Genomic DNA, 14,242 nt, shown 5'->3' on the forward strand with positions numbered 1-14,242 from the left:
CCCAAAAAAAAAAGAAGTAGGCTTCAAGTAAGATTTTGGGCTGGGACAAGGAAGGGGGCTCAGGTATTTTGGTCATTCTGACAAGCCCTTGGAAACAACTGTCCCAGGAGTAATCACAGGACTTTGCTTACTGCCTTGTTAGCTCCTCACTGTATTGCTTGACTTTAATACTTGCATGTAACTAAAATGGTATAAAAGCAGATTGGAAAAAATTAAACCGGCCTTCATTCAATCTCAGAATTGATTGGGGTCTTGCTACAATGTTGTCTAATTGTCTTTTTTCTTTTTAATCCTCACTCCTGCACTGGAGAACTGGTTGACTGACTGAGCAGGCTTGGTCAGAAAACAAGTTGTCAACCCTCCCTTCTCCATGCCAAACTGAGCAAGAAGGAAATGACAAGCACAGAACACAAAGCCTGAAATGACAGGTGCCACATTGCAGTTAGCACTGCAGGATAACTGGTTTCTAATTAAGCTGTGTATCTCCAAAGGAGGACAATGATGGAGCTCACTGTCTAGACCTATCCACTCATAACAACTCTGTCATTTTGCAACATACACTCCTTTCTACCGTGGTACCTAAACCTATAAGCCTTCTTTACGGTCATATTGGAGAAGCCTCAAGTATCCTCCTGCCAGGAGACCGTGGGATGAATTACCTGCACTACAGCAGAAAGCAGGAGCAAGCCATGGCTGTGGAGGACAGGAAATGTGTCCTCAAGGGAAGTCCACAACCTTGCACACATGAAAAATGTATGCCTAGTCCAGACATCATGAATATAATCATGGAATATAACCCATAACTAAAATTAATCTTTAAATTTTGAATGAAAAGCCTGTAGCCCTAGTTATTGAAGAGGATGAGGCAGTGGGTCCTCTGAGCCCAGCCTAGGTGAGGGGTTGGGGAGGTGGGGGAAGTGGAAGGCATGGAGTCAGACAGGAAGGAGAGAGATACCAGGTGTGCTGGCTCACAAATTCCAGAGACAGACAGATCATGCTGGCTTACACAAAGACCTTACAATATAGGTATGTTCCTCTATGCACAGCTTAATTCTTAGTCTTAGGTGATATCATCATATCTGCCTTAAAGATGAGGTGACTTCAGACACAGAATGGTTAAGCATCTAGCTTAAGGTTATCCAGTCAGGGATTATAAAGCTTGTATTACAATAAAAAGGAGATGCTGGGATTTGCATGCCGTCTAAACTTGTATCAAACCTGTGTACATCAAAGGTGGTTGTTCAAACTACTTTTCCTAGAGTTTCAAACATCTAACAACTGACACCCTTTTAACTTGCAGTTATCTTTATGCCACATTATTTGAAATTCAGAGTATCAGAGATGAGATGTAGCTAAATGATAGAGTACTTGCCCTGCTTATTAGAGACCCTGAGTTTGATGGGGGGGATTTAGGAGGAAGGTAACTATGGTGGCAGAGAGCAGCATTAACCAACACTTGGAAAACGTTTCAGGCCAGGCAAGGCTATATATGCAGAGTGTAAGATCTACTTAGAGGTTTATAATTTTTCTTATTAAAATAAATAAAATTTACAGGATCAGGTGGCACATCTTTGTAATCCCAGAACCTGGGAGATGGAAACAGGAAAACTCAGGAGTTCGATGCCAACCTGGGCTACAGAGCAAGTTCTATTCCAGCTTGGGAACATGAGACCCTACCTTAGAAACAAACCACACATCAAGTGTGCTTTTCTCATCTCTGACTCTTAGCTCATCCGAATGCTCCCAGTCACAGGGAGTTGTCAGAGGGTTTCAGAGAGCTCTGAGCCATTTCTATGTACTTGAGCTTTATGATTTATAGTCTTCAACTATGATCCTCACAGAAGCACAAAAACACTGAGGACATCATCCAAAGTGGATATGAAGCAAGGCCCCAGGAAAGGGGTGGGGTGAGGGGAGGCAGGGCAAACTTACGGAATAGAGACTCAGGAGCTGAACTCTATTGGAAATCCTTAAGATTTTTAACTCTTCAAAGACTGCTAAGCTTGCCTTGACCCTCAAGTCTGAAGGGGAAAAGGTAGCTTGAAGGCCCCCAATTATTCTAATGTGCAGATAGAGAGGTACGTTTTAAGGTCGGTTCCAGTAGTACAGAAAAGGGTCAGTTTTTTCCTCTGCTTCTCTCTAGTAAAAATTTTTTATCATAAATGGAAAACTAGCATTTTATGGACTCTAGCCTGACTGATAGAGGTGTTTTTCAGAGGAGGTTCCTAGGTTTCTGTTCACAAGTGGGGTAAGAAGTCCATAGCCAGTGGCTCACTCTGAACCAAGCACATGGAGGGGACCCTACAGGTCTAGGATGTGATACAAACAGGAGAATGAAGTGCCTTGGGATTCTCATGTAGTGGACAACACCGGGGGAGAAGGCACTAGGACCACCTAGGAACCATGCAAAGAGACCATGTCTTATAAGCACAAAATTTTGCATCACTGAATCACAGAGCAAGACTGAACTCACACCCAAGCCTACACCCAGAATTTAGCCCTATCTGGTCAGATTCAGAGGAGTTCTTCTACTTTCCTCCCGCAGTATTTTATATCCATGTTTTTGTTCATGGCTCCTGCCTCATACCTCTCTCCCCAAGTTAGGCCACAGATACTAGAGTTCCTCTTTCTCAAGGTAGAGCATAATCTTCCCCAGCCTCCCTATCACAACTGAGCATAAATTCCTTGATCTACCCTGATTCAGTTCAGACCTCATTTCAGAAGGTTCCTGCCCTATGCCTGAGAGGAAGGAATGCCAAGAAAATGCTAAGTAGTAAGTCCCTGGTATCCAACTGCAGTTCAGCATGCCAGTTCTTGTTTTGATCACACCTGTGCAATAAAGTCTCCACAGAAGCCATCCAGAATAGTGTACTGCAGGCTATGTACTTTGAAGCATGTGACAGCCGAGGAAAACCTTGTTTACATGCCAAGACAATGGTGCACTCCAAATCCACGCTACAGAGTGTCTGAGTCACTTCCAGACTTGCCCTCAACTTCTCTTCACCTAACTGATTATTTACATTCTTAAAATAGCCTTTATAAGGTAATAAATACATGCAAGTGTTTTGCTGGGTTCTGTAAACTATCTGAACATCCAGAGTATGGTGAGGTGACACAAACCTTTAATGCCAGCACTTGGAAGGAGACAGATTAGGGAAGTAAGCCCCCTTCCTGAATCTGATTCCAACTCCAAGTAGACAGACGTTAGATTGTCTTTACATTTACTTGTCTGTCTGTCATCTAAATGCCAGTTTGGGTGTCTGTCATCCTAATGTCTGTCTGTATGCATGTACATACCACACCATAAGTGTGGAGGTCAAAGTTGCTGGAGTAGTACTTTTTCCACCATGTGGGTTCCAGAAACCAGACTCAGGTTACCAGCCTTGACACCAAGCACCTGCCCTACCATCTACCTAGCCTCTACACCCTCTCCCTCTCTAGTTCATTCAATGTGTGTGTGCATGCACGTATGCAGAGTAAGTCATTGGGTATCTCTGTCTTAATGCCTCGAGATGAGGGTCTTTCACTTAACCTGGAGCTAGGCTAACAAAAACAAAATCCCAGCAATCCTCCTGTCTCCACTGTCTAAATGCTGGCATCAAATGTTCATGTGGCCTTGCATGTGGCTTGGACTTAGGCTTGCACAGCAAGTGTTCTTAGCCACTGAGTGACTGGCCCAATACCACCTTATATCTTTTGAGATCACAAATTTTTTGTGTGGATTACCAAGAAAAAGAAAAGGTTTGTTTTTCTACGTATTTTGTAAGTCTGCTAAAAGGATATACAATATAGAGGAAATCTTGTAATATCCATGAGTATTCTTGAACAATTTATAAACTGTTCCATCAATTCCAATGTCAATAATGTTCACTAACTGTAGCTGATTAATATCCAAATCCTTGGTTATAACTCACCAATGCCTGTAAGACCACAGGGCATGTGCAAAGCCCCGGAGACTATTCCTCAAAGTGACTTCAAGGACACTAATTTCATCTTCTCCCCAAGAGTATTAGCAAGTTGGTGATCATCAACTCATTAGCATGCAAGGTGCCTACTGTGAACACTCTGGTCATTTCGTAATTAGTCACACCGTCATTTCTTTAGTACAGGTTAGCAGCATGGTGACATAAGCAAATTAACTCTGGAAGCAGCTTCAGTGAGCACTGCAATGCTGATTCACCTTACAAGGAGGACCAGGCACAGGCTGGCATATCTCCCAGCAACAGTGACAAAACCCCAATTCTCCACACATGCACCTCCCAAAGGCCCTGGTCTCCTGACGCTGTAGGGAATGCCTCCCAAAGTTTCCTCAGTATGATCACCAGCATTTATAAATCAGGAAACCTAAATAACACACCTTGCTCTGGAACTTGTTCCTTAGGAATATAAACACTCTCTAGCCCAACCAGGCCCCACCGTACTCCAGAATGGGACAGTCGTGACAACAGCAGCCTTGCAGGGCTTGTGGCCTTACGATAGGCAGTGTTGTGCAGGATATGAAAAGCTGGAGTCAGAAGAGCTACTGTCTGAAGCAGTTGGCCAGGTTTTCTCAGTGCCAAAGACCCTTCCTTTGAAAATTTTTTTCCAGATTGAGACTTAAAACAATCTGGCTGAAACTTGAGGTAAATAATATCCTTAAAGTACAGGAAGACTATCTGACTGCTGAATTTCAAGTGATCAGAACGAAGGAAACTTCAGAGTCTTTCCCTGCTGTCTGGATGTCCTGGCTAGCACAGGCTGTGCACAGCGAGAGGCGCTCAAGCAGCGCAGCTGACTGCTCGCAGACCCTCACCAAGTTTGTCTGTGGATGAGATAATGTCAGCGGGCACGGAGGAGTCCAGATCAGCATCCAAAATCCCCAGGGGGTCCAGCTGTGCTACATGGTGCCCTCGTATCTATGAGTGGGCCAACGATGAGAGGGAAGGACACACACAAAAGGACAGGAGAAAAAAAAGAGGGAAGGGGCAAAAAAAAAGTAAAATTACATTAAAATTAGCATTTACATATTAATTCTCACCCACGTTTGAAGAAACAGTTACCGGAGCATCATCAAAATTTACACAACTAATTCCGAGAGGATCAAGTTTTGCAATGTGGTGACCCCTGACCTGGAATAATAACACAAGCAAGTCATTAAGCAGATCCAGTGAGCTGTGGGGAGGGGTAAAAGACTTATAATTTATACAAATCTTTAGAAAGGAGCATAGCTCAATGAACCCGTACAACAGAATTAAGTTCTTTTCTTTTTCTTTTTTTTAAATTTATTTTATGTATGTGAGTACATTGTAGCTGTCTTCAGACACACCAGAAGAGGGCATCCCCATTACAGATGGTTGTGCGCCACCATGTGGTTGCTCAGAATTAAACTCAGGACCTCTCGAAAAGCAGTCCATATACTGCTCTTTTATGAGGATAAAAACAATGGACAAGTTTATCAAGTTATAATAATAAACTTGGATATTTGAAAAGTGATCCTGGGATCCTTACCGTTTCTTTAGATCAACAGAGATGAGATACACTGGGAGAATTGTTACTCCAGTGTGGAGACAATTATTTCCCAGAGGAGGGAAATGAAATCTCAGACTATGACGGGGAAGGGATAAACAAGGTACCATCTTATTACAAGAAGGTTTGCCTACATCATCATCATCATCATCATCATCATCATCATCATCATCTGTCTGTTTTGTTTATATGTGTGGAGGAGGAAGGGTTATAGCTCAAAAGACCACTACATGGATTAAAAAGCACTTGATCTGAACTATTTAAAAACACAGAAGATGGGCCCAGAGAGGTTGTTCAGTACTTAGAGAGTTTCCATATAACTCAGGTTCCATTCCCAGCACATACACGGGGACTGACAACCACTTGTAACTCTAGGTCCAGAGGACTCAATGCTCTCTTCTGGTCTCTATGGACACCAGGTACACATGCGGTGCAGATATACATGCAGGCAAAATACCCAGATACATAAAATCATACAAAATTAAAAATCAAATAAGAAGATGGGGTATATAGCTCAGTGGTAGAGCTCCTGCAAACTACATGTGTGTATCTATGTGCTGTATACAACCTCCAGCACCATCAAAACAGAAACAGTATTGAGACTTATTCTGTTGCTATGTATTATAATATTGAACTCTGTATCCGAAGAATTCTCAAGTCAATTCTCCTATTTCCCAGCCTTTGTTGTACAAACCTTGCTCTTTAATTTAAAACTGATGAAGTTTGGTCTGCTGCTGTGTGCTGTAATGCCAAATACCGTTGCCTCAGGGACGAGGATGTTCTTACTTAGACCAATTGATGCTATGTAGCTTTGCCCCCAAGTTATCCCTGGTGGGTGAATAAAGATGCCTACAGCCAATAGCTGGGCAGGAGAGAGATAGGGAGAGTTTTGGTTCAGAGGCAGGGACCACAAAGAGAGAGAAGGTGGAGAGAGAAGACTCCATGGGGTAAGTGAATGATGAAAACATGGCCATGAGGGTTTGTCCATGGAGTAAGGGTGGCCCAGGCAGAACAGGGTAAATTGTAACTCAAGGTTATTGATAGGGAGGAAGATATTAATAGCTTAGAGGGTAGATATCTGCCCAGCTCTAGTGCTTTAAAGGGTTAGTGTAAATGTAGAGGTTTTATGTCTTTTTCCTGGGAACTTAATGATCAAAGGCAGGACAGAAACCCCAAATGGGGATTAAATATTAACTACAACAGCAGGGTAGAGTGGGAAAATACCACCCATTTTTTTCAATTTTTTAAAAATGTAATTGGGATTAAATATTTACTACAACAGCAGGGTAGAGTGGGGAAATACCATCCATTTTTCAATTTATAAAAATGTAATTATTTTTGAGACACGGTCTACTATTTAGTCCTGGTTGGCCCAGAACTCACTCTGTAGATCAGGCTGACTTCAAACTCAGAGATACACCTGCCTCTGGTTTTTAAGTGCTGGGATTAAAGGTGTGTGCCACCATGCTCAGAAAAATTCCTTTAGGTGGTTTTGTTGCTGTTTGTTTTTTTAAGTTTAGATACTCTGTCACAAGTACTTGCTAGCAATTTGAGAACAGCAAGTGCTGAGAAGTCACTGGAAAACTGTATTAAAAATGTTACTGTAGCTAACTGTATGAAGGATACAGTCAGGACTATAGCATTTATATCATTCTGTATTTCTCCATCCCATGTGAGCACACACATGTCCCAGGAAGGGTCCTCAATGAAGAACATGGTAGAAAGACTGAGGACTCAGGATGTTTCTGAGCAACCACCACAGGAAACTAAAGCATAAGGCAGAAGCAAGAGCTCAAGGCAAGATAGATCCCAGGCTGCTGCTTCTGCTGCATCCGCTCTAGAGTAGGCCGTGGGGCTTGGACTCACCCTCCACTGGCGCTTCCTGAGGAAAGCTACCTGGTTTGTTTTTTGGTACTTTTCCTCTCATATCCATTCTAAGGTCTAAATTCTGCCTTCCCAACAGAGGTGGGCATGGAGGAAGACTTTCACTTACTGTGTTTGGATGGAGGAAGGACAGGGAAAAGCCCAATCAGTCAGCTGGCCATATGTGTGAGGCTGGCTGCTTACTGGAAGAATTTAGGTATGGCCTCCTTATTTCACCCATTTTGCAGACTGAGTTCCTCTTCTCTACCCTGGCTTCTGTCTCTATCTCTAAACTGTACGGATGTACTTTCGAACAGTATACAGACATCAACCCATCCATAGCCCTGCTCTGCTCATCAGCTGTGAACCTTCCTTCCACACCCACTTGCCTTAAGCTATTCTGAGACAGAACATTAAAGTGAAAGATTTATTTGCTCAGCTAGACGTCCTGCTTCTTTTTTCTTGTACTTGATTTAGCCTCACTAAGATCAAAGTAAAAAGGAATCAGCTGGCATTTGGAAGAGAAGTAAAATAACACACACCGCAGAGAGGCCCAGGGAATACCATATTTGATGATGCTGCCAGTCAGCCCCTGCTCACCTGATATGCCCTGATGAGAGATTGCACCGCCAAGTGGTCTTCCACGAGTTTGTCGACGTTAGGTTGTGCTTCCACCAGGGACTGTGCATGGGCCACGGTAGCCAGGGAGCTTCGACTCAGGGAAAGGGGGCTCTGGTAGGCAGTGCCCGGGGGGGCTCCAGCATTGGTGTTTCGGAAAAAAATGTCCCATGACTAAAGACAAAAAAAGCAGAGTTACCTGACTCTCCCTTAAATGTCATATATAACTGTCCTCTGCAAGAAGGCAACACTGCCATATCCTCAAATTCCTACTTTTATTTTCTTTAGATTTCAGTAATCTAATCTGCATTTTGTATTGTAAATTATATACTATTACTTAACCCACCTCACAAAAGACATAAATTTTAAAATAGAGATATAGAAATTTATATATACATATTATATATTATATCTAATATATATTTTATATATTTAAATTTTTACTTATTTTCATTTCTGTACATATGTGCATATTGCTTATCTGTATGTACACCATGTGTGTGCCTGAGGAAGCCAGGAAAAGGTATTGGATGTCTTAGAGATGCAGTTCCAGGTAGTTTATTAGTTGCCCAATGTTGATGTTGGGAACCAAACTAAGTCCTCTTAGTGCTCTTAACTGCTGAGTCATCTCATTGGCTCCTTATAAGTTTAGAGACAGAGATGAAGACTTATTTCCATGCCAAAAAAAAAAAAAAAGAATTGTTAAAAGAAAGTGTTTTGAGGGGTGGTGAATTGGAGGGCATGATCTGACTGTGGGAGTCACTATTGGGCTTTGAATTCAAGATCCCTTTGCTTTGGTCTTCCCAGTGCTGGGGTTACAGGCTCATACTATCATAACACACCTCTGCAAGATGAAACACTGCGTTCTCTGCAATAAGAGTGCTCGATTTCTAAAATTTCCCATCAGGAACTGATGAGACTATCTTGAAATTTAAGAGAGGTGAATTAAGACTTCTGTGCTCCCCTTCCTGCAATCTCTGCAAAGATCCTACCGCAGATGTGTTCTCAGAGAGTGGTGATGCCTGTCTATCAAAAGGATTCTGTCTGTGCCCGGGGCAACTGGTAAAGATGGCTTAATAAAGTAATTGTTTTATCATGCTAGGAATCAAACCCTAGACCCTAAACATGCTAGGCAAACGATGTGCCAGTGACCCTCTTGCCAACCCCCACCCTCACTGCATTTGGTCATCTGGTTTTTGTAGACTTAGATCTTTCAAAATGCTATCCAGGTACCAACATATCTGATTTATGACTATATCTATCAGTTCTTGGTATATAAACCAGAAGGCTATCTGCAACTACACAAAAGCCTGTCTAATTCTTACAGAGTAGGATAGTCTCTCATTCTAAAATATTTATGAAGAGTTTTCTGACATGCTACAGTAAGAACATATTCCTTTGGTATTCATTAAAACAGTTTTTAAGGGGGCTGGGGAGATGGCTTAGCAGTTAAGAGCACTGGCTGCTCTTCCAGAGGACCTGGGTTCAGTTCTCAGCACCCATATGGCAGCTTACAACTGTCTGTAACTCCAGTTCCAGGGGATCTGGCACCCTCACAGATATACATGCACACAAACACCAATGAACATAAAAATAAATCTTAAAAAAGGAAAGAAAACAATTCAAACAAAACAAACAACAAAAAAAAAACACAACCATTTGGGCCAGGCAGGTGGTGCAGACCTTGAATTTTTGTACTTTGGAGGCAGAGGCAAGGTGATCTCTGTGAGTTAGAAGCCAGCCTGGTGTACAACGTGAGTTTTAGGTAAGCTAAGGCTCCATAGTAAAACATTCTCTCAAAACCTAACAAGCAAACAAAACCCACTGGGACTATGACTACATAGCCTTATGAATATGGTAAAAAACACTGTATGCTTTAAAATGGCATTTATACTATATAAACTATACTCTAATAAATTTTGTTTGTTTGTTTGTTTGTTTTGTTTTGTTTTGTTTTGTTTTTCAAGACAGGGTTTCTCTGTGTAGCCCTGGCTGTCCTGGAACTCACTCTGTAGACCAGGCTGGCCTCGAACTCAGAAATTCACCTGCCCCTGCCTCCCAAGTGCTGGGATTAAAGGCATGCACCACCACTGTCCAGCTCCAATAAAAAATTTTATAACAATTATAGCCTTTCTGGTTAGTTACTGGGAACTGACTGGAGAAGAGATATCTGATGCTATCTTCGGATACCTACCATGAAACCTGCTATAGAAAACATTCAGACATAAACTGATTGTCTGGAACATCAAAAGAGTTACAACTTTCTTTTCAAAAGATATTATCAAGTGTTTCCAATTTCAGGATGTCAATTTCTCAAAACCAAAATCTCAACCTTCCTCTATCAATTTGGCTTCCACCAAAATTCACTCTGGCTCTTTCTCTAATGTGAGAAAAAAACAGTATTTCTATTGAGGTGGTGATGGGAAATGGAACAGAGGACTGTTAGCATACCACTTGCCCCATCAGGTTCTACATAAGGTACTAAGAGATGCCCATACATGGAACTCGATGGACATCCCCACATGCTTCTGACTTCATGGAGCCTTTCCAGCAGGTCCAACAGAGACCCCTACGTCTTGGAAGCACAAATGACCAATGACAGCATCCTTTGGCTGTCCATCCTTCTTCTGGAAGCAGACATTAATAAAGACTGCATACCTGGGCTATAGGTGCTTGTTCTAGAAGCAGAGATGACCAGGGAACCTCAACTGTCCATCCTTGTGCTAGAAGCAGAGGTGATCAAACAGCACAGGGGAGTGTCTATTCTCGTTCTAGAAGAGATGACCATGGACCACATGGTTTAGTGGCCCATCTTCAAAATACACATTCCAAGAAATCATTAGACAGCTCTCCCTGGCCTAACCAAGGCAGGAGATAATCCAACCCTACCCCATCTCAGCACCGCATGAACTAACAACAAGCAGCTCTTTTCACACAGAACCTCAGGAAGGCTATATCACTCCAAACAAGCCACAGTAGCTGGCTAAGTCCAACCCTGGCTTCATGGCAAGTAGCACAACCCAAACCACCTGTTTACCTTCCTGGCACCCCGCAGGGCTGAGGGGTCAAGCCCAGGGCCTCTCACATACTAAGTGGACTCTACTATTAAACTAAAGCCCAAGCATGACTTCTTCCTTTATTTTTTGACAAGGTCTCATGTGTCCCAGACTGGTCTTAAACTTGCTACACAGCTGAAGATGACTGAACTTCTTATCCTCTTGCCTCCATTCCTTTAGAGTCCTGGAATTCTAATGGTGTGCCATCACACCTGGTTTTGAAGGCTACTCAGAAGACTAAGAGACAGGAAGATGGGTTCAACCCTGATACACAGCATGAGGACCTGAGTTCGATCCTCACATAAAGAGCCACGAAAGATAGTGTGCACCTGTAATTCATATGCTGAGGAGGTAAAGATCATCCCTGAGGCCTGCTAGCCAGCCAGTTTAGTCAAACAGACCGTGTCTCAAAAAATAAGGAAGGGAAGCTAAGGTCAGGGCTCAGTGCTGGCTGCACAAGCATGAAGACCTGAGCTCAGATCCCAAGCACACATGTAAAAAGTGGGGGACGGTGGCATCACACCCAGCTCCCGGTAACCTTTTGTGTTTAGTAAAACTCCAGTGATTTTCAATAAGACCATAGACAGAAATTCTGCTTGTACTAGAGCCAGTCAGGGAAACAAACCAACAACCAAGTTCACACCAGTTCTCTTGAGTTTCCATTGAGGAAAAAAGGGAGAGCAGTTCTACTGGCTCTCTTTTCTCAGTCAAACAGGCACAAACAAGAGTGGCTCCCATACTGGGTTGGGACTGCTCCTAAATATTCTCTTTGTGCCGGGCAGTGGTAGCACACACTTTTAATTTAAACCCAGCACCTGGGAAGCAGAGGCAGGCAGATTTTTGAGTTGGAGGCCAGTCTGGTCTACAGAGTGAGTTCCAGGACAGCGAGGGCTACATAGAGAAACCCTGTCTTGAAAAACCAAAAAAGGGCTGGTGAGATGGCTCAGCAGGTAAGAGCACCCGACTGCTCTTCCGAAGGTCCTGAGTTCAAATCCCAGCAACCACATGGTGGCTCACAACCATCCGCAACGAGATTTGACTCCCTCTTCTGGAGTGTCTGAAGACAGCTACAGTGTACTTGCATATAATAAATAAAAAAGAAAGAGAAAAAAAAAAAAGAAGAAAAAAGATAAGAAGGCCTTAAAAAAAAAAAAAAAGAAAAGAAAAACCAAAAAAGATACCCTGTGCACCATGACTGTTGTCTCACTAATAGGTCTTCTGATGTGGGTAATCACCAAAGGCACACAGCAAGCTGACCACACCTACTTGGCAAAACTCACACTACATACACTGAGTAAATGTAACCAAGTTAGATCGTTTAACCAAAAAGGGAAGGTCATTATTTGGCTCACATGAATGGCCACAGATAGCCAAAACACACACACCTGTTCAAGGCCAGAAGCACCCCTACCTGCTGACCATACTTCCTTCCCAGAAGCTTTACACAACTTCCCACTTCTCTCTTGCCCCTGCAACCCTACATCTTAGCCATGATTCCCATTTCTCCAGCCCTACCTTCTGCCAACATCCATGTCAATATCCCAACTCTGAGGTTGGGGTTCTTTGTAGTCTTTAGAAACCTTACTGACCACCTACTTCCAGACCCTCTCTCGCCTTCTCTCCATCATCCTGAGATGCCCAGTCAGTCACCTCACACAGGAGTACTGTTAACACCTGCACTTATGCCTATCTTGAAAAAGGTTTTCTGCTGGTCTCCTCCTAATCTATCTCAACCAGATTCTATGTATTTATCATTAGTTTGTCTCACACTGCCACTGAGATATTAGTGTCTGGCCAGCACAAGGGGAAACCTTTGTAAATGTTCAAAAACCTTCAGGGGAAAAATATCAACCCCACTATCGGCAATCCCTGCTCAGTGTGAACTGGAGGATGAAAGACCACCCACTAAGAAAAGCAGCAGCAGTGGCGACATCAATAAGAACCTGCCCAACCCCAATCTTCTGGCGAGTGAAGAAAAAGCCTGAGTGACTGACCCATTTCAGTTCTGTTTCTCTGAACCAGTTAGTCCCTCCTTTACTACCTCTGCTAGCACCTGAACGAAGCCCATGATCAACATTAAAAAGGGCAGCAATGTCTACTTTCAGAAATGTCTCTGTGTACCAGGCAGAAGTTAAGGGAAAGCAGCAGCTGCTTCCCTGGGAATGTGATTTCACAGCACAGAAGCCAACACTTCCTACAGAGGTGGTTTCTTGTCCATGAGACAGAGATGAAGTTGCCCTCTGGCTCCAGAAGGATGAAGGGTGGGGGTGGAGACTTCTGAGTAATGCTGACCTGTGCTCTTGTCCCCAGTTCCACCACACCCAGTCCTTAGGTCATCTGTCTCTCGAATCTCTTACTTGGCATGTTTTACAATTAATAAAATGAGGAAAACATCTGTCTCTTTGCCTAGATTAGTACTAGACCGTACAAAGTTCGAAGCACTCAAAGCTCATGAGAGATGAAGGTGTTTATAGAAGGAAAAAAGTTAAAATATCACATGGTAGGTGGACAAGGTTACAAATGACACTCAAGGGACAGAAGCTGTCAGGAAAATTAGTTCTGAACAAGACAGGGGCTACAGGTAGAGGAGGTGCCTATCTCAGGGAACCAGTCTCTACAATTCTCAGAAAGCATACGTAGCTGTTTTCTTTTTCTTGTGTATGGTACATGTATGCATACATGATCATGTGTGTGCATGTGGAGATGGAGTCAGGGGTATCATCTTCCACAAATGTTCTCTACAACAGCTCTCCCTGTACTCTTGGCTCACCAGAGCAGCTAGGCTGGCCTCTTACAAAGTCCCAAGGTATCCCGGGAGGTCAGGGTGCTGACGGACATGGCTGCTGGACACGGACATGAACATGGACATGGAACTTCCAGATACAAAGAGTGGAAAATTGAAGGGACGCCATTAGAAGAAGCTTGCTGCCTGAGGGCTGAGGGATCCATGGGCTCGCGATGAGGCTTGGAGATACATGGGTGGCTTTGCAGGCAGCATCACCTTCACAAGCGTAATATTAAAAGGATTCAAATGGGGATTTGCTGCGTTTGTGCTTGCTTTAGGGGCTGAATATTTCCTGGATTCCCAGAATAATAAGAAGCCTCACAGCCGGGCGTGGTGGCGCACGCCTTTAATCCCAGCACTCGGGAGGCAGAGGCAGGCGGATTTCTGAGTTCGAGGCCAGCCTGGTCTACAAAGT

At 43.3% G+C, this 14,242-nt stretch overlaps 1 protein-coding gene and 1 pseudogene across 11 annotated transcripts in view; one reads left to right on the plus strand and one right to left on the minus strand.

Moving 5' to 3' along the window:
- Ogdh (oxoglutarate dehydrogenase) overlaps positions 1-14,242 on the minus strand; it is a 66,467-nt gene that overhangs the window by 34,887 nt on the left and 17,338 nt on the right. For 8 of the 11 annotated variants that reach the window (XM_021211147.2, XM_021211145.2, XM_029545329.1 and 5 more), the window contains 2 exons: positions 7,969-8,160; positions 4,793-4,895 (listed from right to left, as the gene is read on the minus strand). In XM_021211147.2, coding sequence (XP_021066806.1) covers positions 4,793-4,895; positions 7,969-8,160 — 295 coding nt within the window. Of the gene's footprint in view, positions 1-4,792; positions 4,896-5,017; positions 5,138-7,968; positions 8,161-14,242 lie in introns of those variants that run through there. The other 3 variants (XM_029545333.1, XM_029545330.1, XM_029545331.1) reach the window with 3 other exon arrangements.
- LOC110330810 overlaps positions 13,879-14,242 on the plus strand; it is an 8,290-nt pseudogene continuing 7,926 nt past the window's right edge.

This window comes from Mus pahari, chromosome 13 (assembly GCF_900095145.1).
Source record: "Mus pahari chromosome 13, PAHARI_EIJ_v1.1, whole genome shotgun sequence".
NCBI classification, from domain to species: Eukaryota; Metazoa; Chordata; class Mammalia; order Rodentia; family Muridae; genus Mus; species Mus pahari.